This window comes from Marmota marmota, unplaced genomic scaffold (assembly GCF_001458135.2).
Source record: "Marmota marmota marmota unplaced genomic scaffold, marMar, whole genome shotgun sequence".
NCBI lineage: Eukaryota > Metazoa > Chordata > Mammalia > Rodentia > Sciuridae > Marmota > Marmota marmota.
Window position 1 is genome coordinate 20,103,838 of NW_026000221.1, and position 18,231 is coordinate 20,122,068.

Sequence of the window (18,231 nt, forward strand, 5' to 3'; positions counted from 1 at the left end):
TTTTAAATATTTATTTTTTAGAAGTAGTTGGACACAATACTTTTATTTTTTTATGTGGTGCTGAAGATTGAACCCAGGGCCTCGTACCTGGTAGGCGAGCACTCTACCGCTGAGCCATAACCCCAGCCCGATATCCCAGCCCTTTTAATTTGAGACATAGTCTTGCTAAGTTGGTGAGGCTGGGATATACTTGAATGTATTATCCTCCTGCCTCAGGCTCCTGAGTTCCTAGGATTACAGTCATATACAACCATGTTTAGGCTTAATCAACTTTTTATTGAAGTTAATGTGCACATAGAGCAATTCACAATTCATGCATACAGATGAATTTTCATAAAACAAACATGTATCTGTTAAAACCATGCAGATCAAAAAAAATAAAGTAAAAGCCAACATCTTCTAGCTTTCCTCTGTTATTTGACATACCAGTTATAACCTAGCAGTTCTACTTCGCACTTGTAGACCTGCATGTGCTCTATGATCAAAAGACTTGTATCATAACATTCTCAAACTAGAAAACAACTTTGGCATCCATCAACAAGGTGTATGCTATGATGCATTGAGATTATTAACGGAACAACACGGATAAGTGAAAAATACTAAGCATTCTGTCATTTTAGTCATTCTATGTGTAAAGTAAGTTTTCCCATTTTTATAGCAACTTTTCCATCACAGTGTTCCAGGCATTATTTTTAATGTGATTTAATAGTATTTTTCACATCCTTGCTATAGTCTTGTAGGGTAGGTAGTATTGTCTTTTTTTTTTTTTTTTTTGAGGCAGGGTCTTGCTAAATTGCTTAGGGCCTTTCTACATTGCTGAGGCTGGCCTCAAGTTTGTTGTCTTCATCTCTCAGTCTCCGGAGCCACTGGGATTACAGGCATACACCACTGTGCCTGCCTTTGTTTTGGTTATGTAACAGGGATTTAACCCAGGGCCTCATGCATGTTGAGCATATAATCAATCCTGTCTCATTTTATATTGAAGTTCAAAGATTTTATTTTGTCCATTGGTAAATGTATAAAATGGCAGATGCTAAATTTTTGTCCACAGTATTCCTTTGATGAATCCCTTTATATTTGTTAGTAGATGGCAAAAAGCAGAAGAAAATAATTCTGGATCACAAGTAATTTTTATCCCAAGTCATCTTAACACTTGATAGCCCTACTGTAAGACATCTTCATGTTTCACAGTGTGCCCAAATGACTAGGCCTTTACTGACCTGTCTTTGGATGGGGCCTGCTCCAGGAGGAGTGTGCACTTAGGCAATAGGATTCTTTAGCTGAACCAGGCATGTTGGCATCTGTAATCCCAGAGACTTGAGGCTGTGACAGGAGAATTACAAGTTTGAGGCCAGCCTGAGCAACTTGGTGAAATCCTGTCTTTAAAAAGTAAAAAGGGCTGGGGATGTGGCTCCAGTGATTAAGCGCCCCTAGTTCAGTTCCCAGTAAAGCATGTGTATATATACATGATTGTGCAACTGAGGCACATCTTGGAGGAACTGACTGTTGGGACAACTAGAACTATTTTGGAGGAGTGAATGTGGTGGTACATGTCCAAGTACTCCAGCAATTGTCTCTGTGATCTGGTTGCCTTAATGCTACATTGTAAATTGATTTATTCACCTTTCTTGCTCCCAAGTTCTTGAGGTATAGGGCTTTTTTTTAGTTTATGTCTCCTGTTTCTGATTTAGTGTTTAAATAAAACTGGAATAAAATAAGGAATAAATTAGTCATTAATTTTGAAGGTAAAACATAAGAATGTTGGTTTCAATTGATGACTGAGGTTTCAGTAAGTTTAAGTATTTTTTAGATAAGTAAAATTTGTGTCTTCAGTAGTACCTTTGCAGACAGTCATTTAGAATGTTTAGGAATTTAGAACTGGGGTGGGAACAAAGTTCTAGTTCTTAGCACTCTCAATTTCCTTTGGTGACAAATAAAAAAGGCAAATCCTTGGATGCTTTGTCCTAGTTTATGAGACTGATGTGCTGTAGACTGCATTAAGGAGACAGGTATAATTTATTGCCCTGCTTTGGTTGTAACTTAGTGTGATCAGATCTCATTGCTTGTCTAGGATGTTGTTCCCTTTGTTATTTCTCCTAGTGACAAATGGGAAGGAGGAATGTTTATTGAATTTGTTTGGTACGTACATTCACTAAACACATGAGCTAGTTGGTATTGCCCCTCCCTCAACTAGTGTTTGAACCCAAGACTTAACACATGGTAGGTGAAAAGCATTCTACTACCGAACTACATCCTTATCCTACACCCCCCACCCCCACCCAGGGGCCCTTTACCACTGAGCTACATCCCCATTTCCCCCCTTTTTAAATTTTGGGATGGGGTTCTCACTGAGTTGCCAAGGCTTGCTTTAAACTTGGGATCTTCCTGCTTCGGCCTCCCAAGTCAGTGTGATTACAGTGTGTGCCACTGAGCCCTGCAGATGAACTGTTTTTTAAAATAAAGTAACCCAAACTTAATTCATGCAGGTAATACATTAAAAGTAAATACATTTAAAAAGGTAGGATGTGTTAAAAAGTTAAACATGGAGCTGGGTACGATGGCACATGCCTTTAATCCTGATTCCTTGGGAGACTGAACTAGGGGCATCATAAGCTCAAAGCTAGCCTTAGCAGTTTAGTAAGAATATCAGCAGTTTAGCCAGACCCTGTCTAAAAATAAAATTTAAAAGGGACCGGGGATGTGCCTCAGTGGTAAAGTGACCCCTGGGTTCAATTCTTTTTTTTTTTTTTAAATATAGTTTTTTGAATTTTTAAATATTTATTTATTTTTTTTAGTTTTCCGCGAACACAACATCTTTGTATGTGGTGCTGAGAATCGAACCCGGGCCGCACGCATGCCAGGCAAGCGCGCTACCGATTGAGCCACATCCCCAGCCCTGGGTTCAATTCTTAGTACCAAAAAACAAACAAAAAAAAGAAAATTAAATATGGAGTTGCTCCTTTATTTGTATGCATATTTAGATATTCACTTAGGTATTCCAGTTACTAATCATTGTAATTTAGTAGGTTATAGTTTTCAATTTAAATGCAGGAATTTGGTACATATTTTAAAATAGAACTTTGAGCATTCTTGGGACCTTTCAGATCATGTGCTAGGTAGGTGCTTTTCCATTGAGCCACATACCCAGCCCTCATCTTGGTCTTTTGAGGGAAACATTAGTTGGCCTAATAATTGTCTCTCTTTTTTGTAGTATTGGGGCACTGTACCATTGAGCTACACCCTGATCCCCCCTTTAAATTTTGAGACAGATTCTTACTAGGTTACTGAGACTGGCTCAAACTTGGTTATTTTCAAGCCTCAGCCTCTTGAGTAGCTGGGATTACAAGTGTACGCAGCCATGCCTGAATTGGAAAGGTTCTTAATGATGGTCCAATATTTTCATCTTCAGAAGCTTGTAGAAAAGCTTTTATTTTTTAAAAAAATTTGAGACAGGGCCTCCCTAAGTTGCTAAGGCTGCCCTTGAAATTGCTTCCCCCTTAACTCATTTTCTGGATGGAGGAAAACGGACACTGAAATAAATTAAATAACATTCTTTTGGGAGTTGGACTGTAAATCCATATTCCTCTACTCAGAATGTTGGATTTTAGGGTAGTGGAATCTATGTGTATTTCTCCCTATCCATCTCTGTAATGTTTGGCAGAGTTGAAGATTAAATCAGGGAAGTTTAATATGATATCCAGCCCAAAGTAGGTAAATGTGTTATTTATTTATTTATCTATTATTTTTTGTAACAGGGATTGAATTCTGCGGTACTCAACCACTGAGCCACATCCCCAGCCCTATTTTGTATAGAGACAGGACTGAGACTAGCTTTAAACCTGTGATCCTCCTGCCTCAGCCTACCAAGCTGCTGGGATTACCACGCTTAGCTATTTATAATTTTCTAATATGGTATTGAGTAAACATTATCACTTATCAGTTTGATAAGCTCTTTTCTAGACTAGATGTGCAAACGTGAGCACAACTATATCAATTCTTTGTTTTCATGTAACTTCTAATGACTGAACAAATTCTGACACAGTGGCAAGTGCTGTGGAGAAAAGTAAAGTAGATCTAAGGAGCAGGTCATGTTGCTGTTACAGGAATGGTAGTTATAGAAGGCCTCACTGAGCAGGTGACTTTAGAGCAGAAGCCTAAAGGAAGTGAAAGAACAAACCATATGTAGAAATACAGAGCTTTCCAGTTAGAGGAGATAGGAACTGTTAGAAACACTGGTAGGTTTGAGGAACGTCAAGAAACTAATAGAGCCCAAGTGCAGCATCTAAATCTGTAAAGAGTCAAAGTTGTTGCCACGTGTGGTGGAGCATACCTCTAATTCCAGTGACTCCAGAGGCTGAAGCAGTAGGATCGAAAACTCCAGGTTAGTCTGGAAAACTTATGAAGACCTGGTCTCAAAATTAAAAAAAATTAGGGCCTGTGTTGTAGCTCAGTGGTAGAGTGGTTGCCTAGTACGTGTGAAGCACTGGGTTTGATCCTTAGCACCACATTTAAAAAAATAAAGGTATTATGTCTATCTACAACTAAAAAAAATTTAAAAGACTGGGATGTAGTTTAGGCGTAGAATGTCCCTCAATGTAATCCTCAGTGCTGCCTTTCCCCCTCACAAATAGTGAAGGTTGAGTTCATAGAGGGAATTAGAGTTACATGAAATCATTGCCTTAAAAACTCCCCTTCCCCCTAGCTGCTCGGGAGGCTGAGGCAGGAGGATCACAGATTTGAAGCCAGCCTCAGTAATTTAACAAGACTGTAGGCAACCTAGTAAGACCCTATCTCACAATGAAAAATAAAAAGGGCTGCGAATGTAGTTCAGTGGTTAAGCACCCCTGGGTTTAATCCCTGATACCCCAAAACCAAAAAACTCTCACCCTTCTTTGATACTGGGGGTTGAACCCAGAGGTAATTTACACTGAATTAATCTCCAGCGCTCTCCCTTTAAAATAAGTTTTTTTTTGTTTTTTTTTTTAATTGGTTGTACATGACAGTAGAACCCCAACCCTTTTTCTTATTTTGAGACAAGGCCTTCCTGAGGCTCACCTAATACTTTGTGATCCTTCTGCCTCAGCTTCCCAAGTTATGGTGGATACAGGCATGAATTACTGCTTCTGTCAACATTAAAACTTTGAGAAAAACTTTGTATTATAAGGGATAATCACTACTTGTTTTGCTGGTTTTCTGCCATTGACAATAGACTATAAAAAAGAATATAATAGAGAATAGAAAATAAAACAGAATCATTGTATGCTTTCATCTTAATCTTATTCTAGAATGAACAAATAATGTAATTTGGGATTTTGCCCTATGAGGTTGGTTTTTGTTTTTTTCCTCCCCCACCCACACTTTTTTTTTTTTTTTTTTTTNTTTTTCGTTGTAGTTGGACACAATGCCTTTATTTTATTATTGTTACGTGGTGCTGAGGATTGAACCCAGCGCCTGGCACTTGCTAGGCGAGCCACAACCCCAGCCCCGACTTTATTATGAGTTTTAAAGAGCTGATTTTGATAATAATGTTTCTATTTTGATAACACTTTTTTTTGTGTTAGATGATGGTTAGTGCTAATGAAAACTCACTTTTTATTTTTAAAGACTCAGTTTCTGATTCAGGAGTGTGCGTCGCTGATTACAAAGCCAAATTTTATCTCAACATTGTCCTATGCCATTGATAATCCATTGCACTATCAGAAGGTTGGTATTATTTTCATATTTAGTAGTCTTAAGAATGACATCTCTTACTAGGCTTTCCTAATAAAAAGACTCTAAGCCTTGATTTTTAAAAAATATTATTTCTTAATTAATAATTTTTAAGTAGTTACTTTGAAGTCTTTTGTACCTTTGTTATGAATTCAAGCCAGTTCACTTAATAGATAGGATCTTACTAACACCGGGTCGTTTGAAGGCTTAAGCTTATCATTCCATAGTTTTAGGATATGGCATATTATTTCTAGCAGCACCACAGGTTCTGTTGCTAGTATATATTGCATAATTGTTTGCAGTGATAATTTTAAATCTTTTTGAAAATTAAGCTTTTTTTAACAAAAATTTTTTCCCCCCAGAGTTTAAAGCCTGCACCCCACTTATTTGCCCAGCTGAGTAAAGTTCTCAAGTTAAGCAAAGTACAAGAGGTAAGTGATTTAAGAAAAGTAGGCAAAATTAGAATTAAAAATAGCCATTTGACTCTTTGGTTAACATAAACCCCTTGTTGTTTCAGGTAATTTTTGGTCTTGCCCTCTTGAATTCTTCCAGCTCAGATCTCAGAGGTTTTGGTGAGTTGCTTTTACCGTAAGAGCAAGATGATTGTCAGATTTAATTTTTGTGTCTGGAAAAAATATATATATTTTTTTAATTTGCTGATGCACCTTTATTTAGTTTATTTATTTATATGTGGTGCTAAAAATCGACCCCAGTGCATTATACATGCTAGGCAAGTGCTGTACTACTGAGCTATGACCTCAGCCCAAAAAATGTAAAATTACCCCTCAGTTCTTTTTTTTTTTTTTGAGCAGGGTTACTGGGGAGTGAACTCAGGGTTGCTCAACCACTGATCCACATCTCCAGCCCTATTTCATATTTTATTAAGAGAGTTGCTTAGTGTCTTGCTTTTTGTTGAGGTTGGCAGTCCTCTCATCTCAGCTGCCTGTGCCGCTGGTATTAGAGGTGTGCCATTGCACTCAGGTACCCTCAGTTCTTCTTCTTTTTTTTTTTAATCCAAGGTATTTAGTGTTTTATTTTTGATGGTTTGCAAATGATCATGATAGAGATTTCCATCTTTATCAAATTTCAGTGAATCTCTAAAGAATATTTTTATTCTTTTTTTTTTTCCCCTCAGTCCTTTTTAAAAATATAGTTCTATAGTGTTACTGTGTAACAGATCTCAGGAAACTTTATCTTGTAAAACTCCCCTGTCCCCAGCAAGCCCCTGGCCATTGATCCCTTTATACCTGTTAACTATATCTTAAATAGAGCTATGAAAGTGTTAGAGAGTTACAGAGTGAATTGGTTGAAATGACAAGGATATTACAGTGAACTAGGCCAGCCTCCACAACTGAGCAAGACTTTGTCTCAAAATAAGAAGTTGGTGAAAGAGAAGTATATTTAGATTTTATGTGGTTTTTTTCTCCCCCATTGTGGTGCAGAAATAACCTGTGGTATTTTGTTTGTCTGACTTTTAGCTGCCCAGTTTATCAAACAGAAGCTTCCAGATCTTCTGCGTTCCTACATTGACGCAGACGTCAGTGGAAATCAAGAAGGTGGCTTCCAAGATATAGCAATAGAGGTCCTACACCTCCTCCTCTCCCATCTCCTCTTTGGGCAGAAGGGAGCCTTTGGAGTTGGACAGGAACAGATAGACGCTTTTCTCAAGACACTGCGCAGAGGTAAGGGGATCTTTGTAAACTATAGTAGATGATTTCCTTGGATGATCATGAATGTGTGAAAAAATCATGGTAGAATGAGTGAAGGCAATGATTCACTTTGTTGCATGTTTATAGGTTTTGAAAGAGGAAGAGATTATTTTCTAAATTAAAATATGGAAGCCTTAGAACTTCATTAAAGGAAAAGTATAAAATAAACATTACCACCAATAATCTTGTTAAATTAAGTACCGATCACAGGTGAAACTTGGCATATTTACCTGTAGTCATGTTTTCCCCTTTAGGGAGACTATATTATTGAGACAGGTTGTTTTAGTTTAAAAAGTTTAAAATTCTCCCCCTTTTCTGGGGAGGATTAAATTCATGGCTGTTTTACCACCAAGCTATATCCCCAGCCCCTCCACCCGTCCTTTTCTTTTTTCTTTCTTTCTTTTTTTTTTTGAGACAGGGTCTAATAGTTGCTTAGGGTTTCACTAACTTGCTGAGGCTGACCTCAGACTTGTGATCCTCCTGCTTCAGCTTCCTGAGTTGCTGGGATTACAGGTGTGTGCCCCTGTGCCTGGTGGTGGTCACTTTTGATATACCTATATTACTTCCTTTTCATATACCATTATTATTTTTGGCGTTGTCATTCCAAGTTTATTCCTCATTCTGTTAACCTCACTTTAGAGAGAAAACTATTTAAAAACAAATCTGTGATGGAGCACTGACATCATTAATCTCTATAGGTTTTGTTTACTTGTAATGTTTATATAGTGTAATTTAAACTTCATTAACTTTTTCAGTGAGGGGATGCTTTCTATTTGTTGATGCAATAAACAAATTGATATACTAATTGTTTCTAGTGTCTGCCTTGTGTGGGGATTGATCATCCAATTGTAAAACTTAATATACAGGTTGTGAAGTAGTCAGTACATGCTGGAAACAACAAAAACTAAAAGCCTGCATATGGGTAATTTTTGTGATATAAAACAATTTAAATTCTGAAATTGGTGTGAAATCATAATTTGGGCTACCAGGTTGAAAAGATTAAACTTTATTTTGAATATGAACTTTGTGGAATATTTGGGTTTAGAAGAAGGCTTTGAGAGAGTAAAAGAGAATTGATGGTATTTCATCAGTATGGCAATTGTATGCTTTTTCTTCCCTCAGATTTTCCTCAAGAACGCTGTCCTGTGGTGCTTGCACCACTTTTATACCCTGAAAAACGGGACATTCTAATGGACAGGATCCTGCCTGATTCCGGAGGGGTTGCTAAAACCATGATGGAGAGCTCTTTGGCTGATTTCATGCAAGAAGTAGGCTATGGCTTTTGTGCAAGGTTGGTAGCAATACAAGTCAGACTTTTGATTATTCTTGTACCAAGCACAATGTTATTTTTTTAATGCAAATTCCTTAGATTCTCTTTTTTTAAAAAATATATTTTGATTGATTTTTGATTCAATTTGTGGTGCTGGGGATTGAACCCAGGGCCTCATACATGCCGGGCAAGTGCTTTTCCAAGTGGGCTGTATCTCTTTCCCAAAGTCCTTAGATTCTTTTTTTTTGTTGTTGTTGTTTCTTTCTTTGTTCTTTTTAGTTATGTGACAGTAGAATGTATTTTGACATATTATACAAACATGGAGTACAACTTCCTCTTCTGGTTGTACGTGATGTGAAATTACATTGGTTGTGTATTCATATGTGAACATAGGACAGTAATGTCCGATTTATTCTATTATCCTTCCTAATCCCATTCCTCTTCCCTTCTCTTCGTTCCCCCTTGTGTAATCCAAAGTACTTCTGTTCTTCCCTCCCCTTCCCTCATTGTGAGTTAGCCTCCCCATATCAGAGAGACATTCAGCTTTGTTTTTTTGGGATTGTCTGATTTCACTTAGCATGATACTCTCTAGTTCTATCCATTTCTGGGAAATGCCATAATCTCATTTCTCTTTATGGATGAGTAATATTCCATTGTGTATATATACCACATTTTCTTTGTTCGTTCACCTTAGATTCTTTAATGTTATCTCTCAAAATTTTTGCTTTTTTCTTTTTTTGACAGTACTGGAGATTAAACCGAGGACATACATAGTGTGTGCTAGTCAAGCACTGTGTTACCGAGTTAGTGATATTTCAAGCCCTTTTTCTCTCTCTCCTCTCCATATTGCAGATTGAACTCTGAGTCATTTATATGCCAGGCAAGTGTGTTTCCACTGAGCTACATCTACAGCCAGTTTTTAAATTTTATTTTGAGACAGGGTCTCCCTATGTTGCCATGAATAACCTTCTGCCTTAGCCTTTCAGCTAGGATCACAGGTGTGTGATACTATGCCCAGCTCTTTGCTTATAAACTTTGATCTTCAACATATTAGTATTGGATCTAGCTATAAACATTCTCAGGGCTGTCCCTACCAGTTTCTCAGATTTAGGAATTGGAGGCTTATTCGTTTATTTGTTTGGGCTTTTTTTTTTTTTTTTTTTTGGTATCAGGGATTGAACTCCAGAGTACTCAACCACTGAGCCACATCCCCAGCCCTATTTTGTATTTTATTTAGAGACAGGGTCTCACCAAGTTGCTCAGCACCTCGCCATTGCTGGCTTTCAACTTGCGGTCTTCCTGTCATAGCCTCCCAAGCCACTGAGATTACAGGCGTGTGCCACCATACCCGGCTTTTTGTTGTTGTTGTTGGGTGGGGGCAGGTGGGTAACTGGGGACTTAATCCAGGGGTGCTTTGTTACTGAGCTACATCCCAAATCCTTTGTATTTTTTATTTTGAGACAGAATCTCATTAAGTTGCTGTACTTAAGCTTGCAATTCTCCTGTCTTAGCATGTGCAGTTGCTATGATAACAGGCATGTGCCACCGTGCCTGGCTCCTGAATCCAAGGTTCTCAGCCTAGTTATCAGAGTAAGCATATTTTAACTTTTGGAGAGTAAGAGAATTTTAGACCAGTGTTACGGAACTTTGCCCTTAGTGCCTAATTTTCTCCTCCCAATTCCTCAGTTTTCTCATCATGTCTTCATTTCTTGTCAGCCTTCTTTCATAACAGTGCCACTACCTCCTCTGGCAGTACTGGGGATTGAACCCAGGGACCAACCATCTGCTCTAACCTTGAGTGTCAATGTGACTCCTGGCCCATTTTAATTTGATTTATTTTGAGGCGGCGTCTTGCTAAGTTGCCTAGAGTGGCCTTGACCTCTTGATCCTCATCCTTCTTCCTTCACAAGTAGCTCGAATTATAGGTATATGCTATCTCACCTGGCTTTTCCTCCTGCTTTGTACTTTTATTTTTTCCTATAATAATGATTCAGCCCAGGGACACTCTATCTCTGAGCTATATCCTCAGCACTTTTTATTTTCTTATTTTGAGACAGGGTCTTGCTAAGTTGCCTAGGCTATCCTCCAACTTTGCAAACCTCCTTCCTCAGTGGCTGGGATTACATGTGTGAGCCACTGTGCCTAGTTATACCCTTTACTTTTCTGTTTTCCTTACCTGTCAGGGCACCAAAGGAAATTTTTAATACATTATTAGTAGCACTAGAAGCACTTAGATCTTTGATATAGTGGACTATTAATGTTTTTTCTGAGAGGAAGTTATTTTTATTTTTATACTGGAGATTTAACCCAGGGATGCTTTACCCCTGAGCTACATCCCAGCCCTTTTTAATTTTTTGTTTTTGAGACAGATTCTTGTTTTGTTGCTGAGGCTGGAGTCAGATTTGTAGTCCTGCCTCATCCTCCCAAGTCAATGGGATTACAGGCATGTGCCACCACACCTAGCACTTTTAAGTATAACTGTTACTGTTTCAAAAGCTGTTGTATAAACTCATTTCCACTTACATTTGAAAAAATGAATTTATAAGTTCTAGGCATATGTACTCACTTTAATTTTTTCTAATTAACTTTCAAGATGCAAAGATCTAGGATGTATTTGCAAGGCTTTTTACATATCAGTAATCAAATTCACCTTCAGTGTAGAAATGATTTTTGATTTATACAGAAATTAGAAGATGCGTTAATTTCTTTGAGAAAAACCATTACTCTTGTCTATTTTCTTCCACTTCTTTACATTTCTGCCATTTTCTCATTTAAGTAGGAGATTATTATGTTTCTGAATATATAAAGGTAATAAGAAATGGATTCATTAATCTGCCTATATTATAAAACTGGTGATCGTCACCCAAGTGTTTAAATTTGTGTGTGTGTGTGTGGGGGGGGGGGTAATGGGGATTGAATCCAGGGCCTGGTGCGTGCTAGGCAGGTGCTCTGCCACTGAACCACATCCCAGTCCAAGGACTCATTTATTAACTGTATTTCTTAATATTTTGTTTTTTGAGGTTGGTAGCATTTTAAATTTATATTTCTGTTTCAGTATTGAAGAATGTCGCAATATAATCATGCAGTTTGGTGTTCGGGAGGTCACAGCTGCCCAGGTTGCAAGGGTTTTAGGAATGATGGCACGAACTCATTCAGGATTAACAGATGGTATTCCATTACAGGTTTGTTGAGTTTAGCTACTTTATTTAAGTGGGTTAATGTCCTGTTCTCTTTATTTTGTTGAATAAATTATAGTGTGATAGATAGTTGGATAGTTGGATTTATTTAATGCAAGTTTTACTTCTACAGAGTATCTCTGCACCTGGCAGTGGGATCTGGAGTGATGGGAAAGATAAAAGTGATGGAGCTCAGGCACACACATGGAATGTGGAAGTCTTGATTGATGTTCTTAAAGAACTGGTAGGTACATGTAATCAGTTTTTTTGATTTATTAATATTATATGTTTTATTTATTTAAAAAAATGTAAGTTTTTACAAATTCCAACTGAATAAGAGCAGCAGTGTGCTGTAATTCTCTTACTTTATAGCTTCAAAAAATAATTATGCAGGCTGGGATTGTAGCTCAGAGAGAGAGTGCTTGCCTAGCATGTTTGAGGCACTGGGTTTAATCCTTAGCACCACATAAAAAATAAATAAATAAAATTAAGGTGTTGTGTCTATCTACAACTAAAAAAAAAAATTTTTTTTTAAATAATGATGCAAGCTATGTTGGCACACACCTGTAATCTGAACGATTTAGGAGACCAAAACAGGAAGATAGTCAGTTTTAGGCCAGTCTTAGCATCTTAGACCCTGTCTTAAACTTTTTAATGGTGCTGGGCATTGAACCCAGAGCTTTATTCATGGTAGGCAAATGCTCTACCACTGAACTGTATCCATAGCCCCTTTTCTTTTAAAATACTTTTGTCTTTTTTTTGTTTTTACTTAAAAAAAATATTTATTTATTTATTTATTTATTTATTTAAGTTGTAGTTGGACACAATATCTTTATTTTTAAGTGGTTCTGAGGATTGAACCCAGTGCCTCACCCATGCAGGCGGTTGCTCTACCAGTGAGCTACAGCCCCAGCCCCTATTTTTAGCCGGGTGCAATGGCACACAATCTCTAATTGACACTGAATAACAGTACAGACTTTTAATTTTACCATAAGCTTTAAACTAGATTACTTTTTCCATGATATTTATGCCTGTAGCATTATTCAACACATGATCCATTATAGAATTCTCAATATAATATATACACTCCAACCCCTATGTTAACCACTTCTTCAAGTATCTATTAATATTTCTCATTGCTATAATAATTCTAATCACATGTAATAATCTGTTCCAACTTTTAATTGGATGAGAGGGAGTAGGTTTATATCATTCTTACTGATTGGTTGATGGTGCAGTCGAACAAGTGCTAATACAGCAGCCTTATAGGCCATTTTATATAACCGAATCGGAGATATTGGATTTGTTTTAGCTATAACATGATTCCTACTAAACTCAAACTCATGAGAATTCCAACAATTATTCATAATAGATACCACTCTACTTCGTCTCCTGGGCTTATTTCTAGCAGCAGTGGGAAAATCAGCCCATTTTGGCCTACACCCTTGACTCCCTTCTGCTATATAAAGCCCAACCCCTATATCAGCCCTACTGCACTCTAGTATCATAGTTGTAGTAGGAATTCTTCTTACAGTTCATTTTTATCCACTAATAGAGAATAATAAAAAGTATACAAACTCTTGCCCTATGTTTAGGAGCTATCCCCACTCTGTTTACTACCATGTGCCCTTACCCAAAATGATATTAAAAAAAAAAAAATTATTGCATTTTCTACCTCAAGCCAACTGGGACTAATGATAGTAACCATTGATATTAACCAACCTTCATATCCGTACTCACGCATTCTTTAAAGCCATATTATTTATGTGCTCTGGCTCAATCATCCACAGCCTAAATTATGAACAAGATATCCATAAAACAGGAGGACTGTATAAGGCTCTATCATTTACTTCTTCCTAACTCATTATTGGAAGCCTTGCATTAATAGGCACATGTTTCCTAACTGGATTTTACTCCAAAGACTTCATTATAGAATCCGCAAACATGTCATATACCAACACCTGAGCCCTCGCCATCACACTCATTGCCAACAGCACGCATATCATTTTCTTTGCTCTAATAGGACAACCTCAATTTTCAACACTAATCTCTATTAACGGAAACAAAACAACCCTCAATTAATTAATTCTATAAAAAGCCTTTTAATCGGCAGCATTTTTTTGCAGGATTTTTCCTATCATATAATATCCCTCCCATAAATACACCAATTCTAACCATGCCTTTGTACTTAAAATTATAGCACTACTAATCACCATTCTAGGATTCACAATCACTATATAACTAAATCAACTAACCCTAAACCTAAAAACTAAGTTCTACTCCAATATATCTTAATTCTCTAACCTGTTAGGTTACTTTCCCATTACCACACACCGTTTATACCCCCATTTAAACCTTATCACAAGCCACTGTAATCACAGTGGCTCAGGAGGCTGAAGTAGGAGGATCAGGAGTTCAAAGTTTCAACAAAAAGCAAGGCACTCAGCAACTCAGTGAGACCCCCCTGTCTCAAAACGAAATATGAAATAGGGCTGGGGATGTGTCTCAGTAGTAAAGTGCCCCTGAGTTCAATCCCTGATACAAAAAAAAAAAAAAAAAACCTTTTTAAAAATGACACTTTATATTTATTTTTTGAACCCAGGGGTACTGTACCTCTGAGATTATATACCCAGTCTTTTAAATTTTTTAATTTTTATGTTACCTGGGATAGAACCTGGGTGCGTTTATCCACTGAGTCACAACCCCAGCCCTGAGTTGCTTAGGGCCTTGCCAGGTTGCTGAGGCTGGCTTTGAACTTGTGATCCTTCTGACTCAGCCTCTTGAACTGCTGAGATTACAGGCATGTGACACCACACCCAGCCCCCCCCACCTGTTGGGTGTTTTTTTGTTTGTTTGTTTGTTTGTTTTGTTTTGTTGTGTTTTGTTTGGAGACACCATCTTGCTAAACTGCTTAGGGCCTTGCTAAGTTGTTGAGGCTGACATTGAACTTGAAATCCTCTTGCCTTAGTCTCCAGAGTCACTGGGAGTAAAGGTGTGCACTGCTGCTTCTTTTTTCCTTTATATATTTAATTGTAAGATGATAATGCACCATAAATATTACTCTGTATTAATGAGAACCTTTGTGTGATGCATTCTGTTTTGAAACTTTTTAAGAGCTTGTGGAGGTCTTTCAAATCTTTTCAATCCTACAATATTTTTTCTTGTGTGTGTATATCTGTCTGCCTGTCTGTGTGTGCCATGGTGGGTATCAAGACCAGGGCCTCTAACATGCTAAGAACATGCTGTATCACTGAGCTACACCCCAGCCAAATTCAATAACTTACTTAAATTTCAGATTTTACTTAACCCTTTATTTCATGAAAGTTTGCACACATTAAACTTTGGAATGCTTTTTTATTTATTAGAACCCGAGTTTGAACTTCAAGGAAGTAACTTATGAACTGGACCATCCTGGATTTCAAATTCGTGACAGTAAAGGACTTCATAATGTGGTTTATGGCATTCAAAGGGGTTTGGGTATGGAAGTATTCCCAGTTGATTTCATATATAGACCTTGGAAACATGCGGAAGGCCAGGTAAGTGAATGGTATTTAACTGCAGAAGAAGAAGAAAAAAATTATTGCTATTGTATCTTCTACCGGTTGATTGATAAGGAGTATTTGTTTTACATAGCTTAGAAAAGCAGGCATCATCATAAATATTGAAGAAATAGTAGTTTATTATAATCCTTTGAGGTTTTCAAATCAAGATGCTTTCTGAGTAGTTTAATAATGTTGGTCTTCAAGATCATCTCATTTTGTACCTTTGGTCTTTCTGAATTGCGTGTTTTTTTAAAATGACCCATTATTATCATTATTATTATTATTATTATTATTATTATTATTATTATTGTTACAGATAAACAGCATGCCTTCATTTTATTTTATGTGGTGCTGAATTGAACCCAATGCCTTACACATGCCAGGAAAGCACTCTGCCACTGAGCCCCAGCCCTATTGCCCTTTTTTTGAGGACAAATAATTAAGGTTTTTAATTGGAAATGTCTAATAACCCTGAGGTTATCTTAAGGAAAATATTTTAAATTTTTATAGCATTCACAATCATGTTTGGTAGTTAGGAGTCTCTTTATTTTTGTTTCAGCTATCCTTCATTCAGCATTCCCTGATAAATCCAGAGATTTTCTGTTTTGCTGACTATCCTTGTCATACTGTTGCCACTGATATTTTGAAAGCACCACCAGAGGATGACAATCGTGAAATTGCCACATGGTAAATATTCTCAGCTCCCTTATCTTTAAAGGGTCACTTGTGTGTGTGTGTGTGTGTTTTTTTAATATAATCCTAACAGTAAGCAAGTATGTAGTTAATAGAATTAAATTAAAACAGTATTTTTAGGAGCCTACTTAAGTCTTTGTAGAGGGTGTCAGTGGATAAAATTCTTTAGTTCTCCTTACTAGTTACATCTCTATTTTTATAAGGTCTGCCATTAGACATTTTCTAAAGCATCAGAAATTTAGAACTATCAAATACTAGAAGGAGGTTTGTGATTCTCCCTTGGTGTTAGAAGCTTATTCTTCTGTGTAGATTTGCTTGCTTGCTTGCTTTTGTAAGTTGCTCAAGATGGCCAATTTATACAGCCTTCTACTTCCAGCCCAATTATCTAGTTTTCTAAGTTCTAGTTCTAAATTTCTGAGGGAATCTGACTCTGAAACAAACTCTGAATTAGGTTCCTCGTGGTTCTCTTTGTCCAGAAATTCCTCAGGGAATCAGATAAGGATGGTGAAAATACTTCCACATTGTTGAAATCATTCATGGCTTCAGGGAGGGGACATGACCTGGGTTATTCCAGAGGCACCTGCTTCACTGTTTCTTCAGATGATTTGTAACTGTAACCAGCTCCTCTATGGGTTCTATATCTGTCTTTGAATAAACTGATGATTGAAAATATTTGGAAAGCAAACATTGTTTCTGTACTGTAAGGATAGACTACTTGTGATTTTTCTGAGCAATATAGTAATAAAGTTATTTACATGATGTTTGCAGTTTAGCAGGTTTTACAAGTAAAGTAGAGATTATGTAAAGTTTTTTGGGGGATCTAGGTAGGTTTGTTGCCCCCCACCCCCTGCCGTACCAGGGATTGAACCCTTAGGTGCTTTCTTGTATTTCATTTACAGACAGGGTCACGCTGAGTTTCTTAGGGCTGTGCTAAGTTGCTGAGGGTGGCTTTGAATTCAGGATCCTCCTTCCTGAGCCTCTTAAGCCCCTGGGATTACAGGCTTGTGCCACCGCACCCAGCTGGTTTTACTCTAAAGTCTCAATAGTCAACATCTTACATCTTACATCTTCGACTTTGCTTGCCACATTGATCTTTGTAGTAGCCACTTAACTCTGGTAGTACAAGAAATAACATGGTTGTGGCCAAAATATTATTTTTAAAACAGTCTGTGGGTGGGATTTCCCTTTTGAATATTGTTTACAACCCTGGTTCTGATAAATTGACCCTTACAATTATTTACTCTTCTCCCAAGTACAAGCTATAACATTGGATTTACAAGCTGGTGGTTCTTTTTCCTGTTAATCTTAATGTGTGTAGTAGTATTTCTTCATTTTATTTTAACAGATAGACCTCTTCAATTTTTGTAAGACTTAAAAGGCATGATCACAATTGATCAAGTAATAATTCCTTAATATAGCTATTAGATTTAGGTTTCCCTCTTTGGCTCAAAAATGTCTTTTACAGTTTCTGTGAGAATCCATACAAAGGTGATATAGTGTCTTTAATTTCACAAGCCTGTTTCTCTTTCCCTGCCTCGCCTCTCCCCTCTCCTATGCCCCCTCCCTCTCATGATTTTTTTTTTTTTTTATTGCTAATACATCATTTATCCTCCAGTCTGTCCTGTGTTTCCTCATGGTGTTCAGTTTGTTTCTTTATCCTCATATCCATCATGTACTCTAAGGGTAAATTTAGATCTTCAGACTAGATTTAAGTCAACCAGGCCAGGTGCAGTGGCACATACCTATAATCTTAGTAACTTGGGAAGTTGAGACATGAGGATTCTAAGTTATAGCCCAGCCTTAGTAAGTTAGTAAGACCCTGATTGTCCCTAATGAAAAGATGAAAAGAGCTAGGATATAACTCAGGACAGCCTCAGTAATTTCATGAGACCCTGTCTCTAAAGAAAAAACAAAAAGGGTTAGGTATGTAACCCAGTTGGGATGGTAAAACACTCCTGGGCTCTATCCCCATTACTGCCCCCCCACCCCCAAAAAAGCCCAAAATAATATAATAATAATAAACCAACCAGATTGAACTTTGGGCCAGGAAACATTCATGGTGGGCATTATGGGCTTCAAACTTGGCATCACACCAGAAGTTCACACTTTCTTAAAATTTTGCATTACCAGAG

General features: G+C 37.4%; 1 protein-coding gene across 8 annotated transcripts in view; it reads left to right on the forward strand.

The window, feature by feature from the left end:
• The first annotated feature begins 5,500 nt into the window (after positions 1-5,500).
• Positions 5,501-18,231, forward strand: part of Cnot1 (CCR4-NOT transcription complex subunit 1) — a 58,001-nt gene continuing 45,270 nt past the window's right edge. For 2 of the 8 annotated variants that reach the window (XM_048792080.1, XM_048792082.1), the window contains exons 1-9: positions 5,512-5,703; positions 6,072-6,140; positions 6,227-6,281; positions 7,188-7,391; positions 8,541-8,709; positions 11,744-11,870; positions 11,998-12,108; positions 15,230-15,400; positions 15,966-16,093. In XM_048792080.1, the coding sequence (XP_048648037.1) occupies positions 5,578-5,703; positions 6,072-6,140; positions 6,227-6,281; positions 7,188-7,391; positions 8,541-8,709; positions 11,744-11,870; positions 11,998-12,108; positions 15,230-15,400; positions 15,966-16,093 (1,160 nt within the window). In that variant the 5' untranslated portion in view covers positions 5,512-5,577. Of the gene's footprint in view, positions 5,704-6,071; positions 6,141-6,226; positions 6,282-7,187; positions 7,392-8,540; positions 8,710-11,743; positions 11,871-11,997; positions 12,109-15,229; positions 15,401-15,965; positions 16,094-18,231 lie in introns of all 8 variants that reach the window. The other 6 variants (XM_048792085.1, XM_048792084.1, XM_048792086.1 and 3 more) reach the window with 5 other exon arrangements.